Here is a 1,058-nt window from a genome sequence, read left to right on the forward strand (position 1 = left end):
CCCTTTCCAGGAATGGGATCATTGGGATTTTGGGAATGCCGAGCTCTTTCCAATGAGAAGTCAGAGGAATTTTGGGAATTCTGAGCCTTTTCCAGGCAGGAGAGGAATTTTCAGAATTCTGAGCCCTTTCCAGAGAGGGATCATTGGGATTTTGGGAATGCCGAGCTCTTTCCAATGAGAAGTCAGAGGAATTTTGGGAATTCTGAGCCCTTTCCAGGCAGGAGAGGGATTTTTGGAATTCCAAACCCTTTCCAGAGAGGGCCGATTGGGATTTTGGGAATTCTGAGCTCTTTCCAGGGAGGAGAGGAATTTTGGGAATTCTGAACCCTTTCCAGGAATGGGATCACTGGGATTTTGGGAATGCCAAGCTCTTTCCAGAGAGGGATGATTGGGATTTTGGGAATTCTGAGCTGTTTCCAATGAGGGATCCAAGGGGTTTGGGGATTCGGAGATCTTTCCAGGGAGGAGAGGAATTTTGGGAATTCTGAGCCCTTTCCAGGGAAGGAGGGGTGGGATTTTGGGAATTCCAATACCTGAGCAATCCCGGGACACCGCTCCAGCAGCTCTGGTGGAGACGGCGGCGCTTGGCCGGGAAGGACAAGGCCAGGATCACGGCCAGCTGGGAAAGGGATAGGAATTTCATGGAAAAACGCTCCTGGGAATGCCGAGAACCCCACGGAGACCCCGTAAATCCATGGAAAAGGAATCCCAGGAAAGATCCGGGAGGGATTTTGGAGTTCTTGTCCCACAGGGAGCTGAAATCCCAGAAATCCGGGAATTCTGGGAGCTCTTAGGGGAGGAAAATTCATCCAAGACGGAGCCAGGGGCTGAATCCAATCCATGGATTCTGGTGGGGGATGGGATGTGGGAATGGGAATTTTCTTTTTTTCCCTGGAATTTTTCCCCAGGACAGGAAAATTCTGGGATTTTGGGGTGGATACTCACGGAAACAGGAGCCATAATGGTGTGGTAGAGCCAGGGGGAAATGGTGGGGTGACATTCCGGGATGGCGTTGGGAAGAAGGCTGGAAAAACGGGAAAAATCCCAAATTTTTGGGG

At 50.7% G+C, this 1,058-nt stretch overlaps 1 protein-coding gene across 1 annotated transcript in view; it reads right to left on the reverse strand.

Annotated features, from left to right (window-relative positions):
* The window catches only part of STRA6 (signaling receptor and transporter of retinol STRA6), a 21,528-nt gene that overhangs the window by 16,716 nt on the left and 3,754 nt on the right, over positions 1–1,058 (reverse strand). The window contains exons 2-3 of the mRNA XM_015638401.1: positions 946–1,024; positions 534–619 (exon numbers count right to left, since the gene is read on the reverse strand). Coding sequence (XP_015493887.1) covers positions 534–619; positions 946–1,024 — 165 coding nt within the window. The remainder of the gene's footprint in view (positions 1–533; positions 620–945; positions 1,025–1,058) is intronic.

Source organism: Parus major, chromosome 10 (genome assembly GCF_001522545.3).
Source record: "Parus major isolate Abel chromosome 10, Parus_major1.1, whole genome shotgun sequence".
Taxonomy (NCBI): domain Eukaryota; kingdom Metazoa; phylum Chordata; class Aves; order Passeriformes; family Paridae; genus Parus; species Parus major.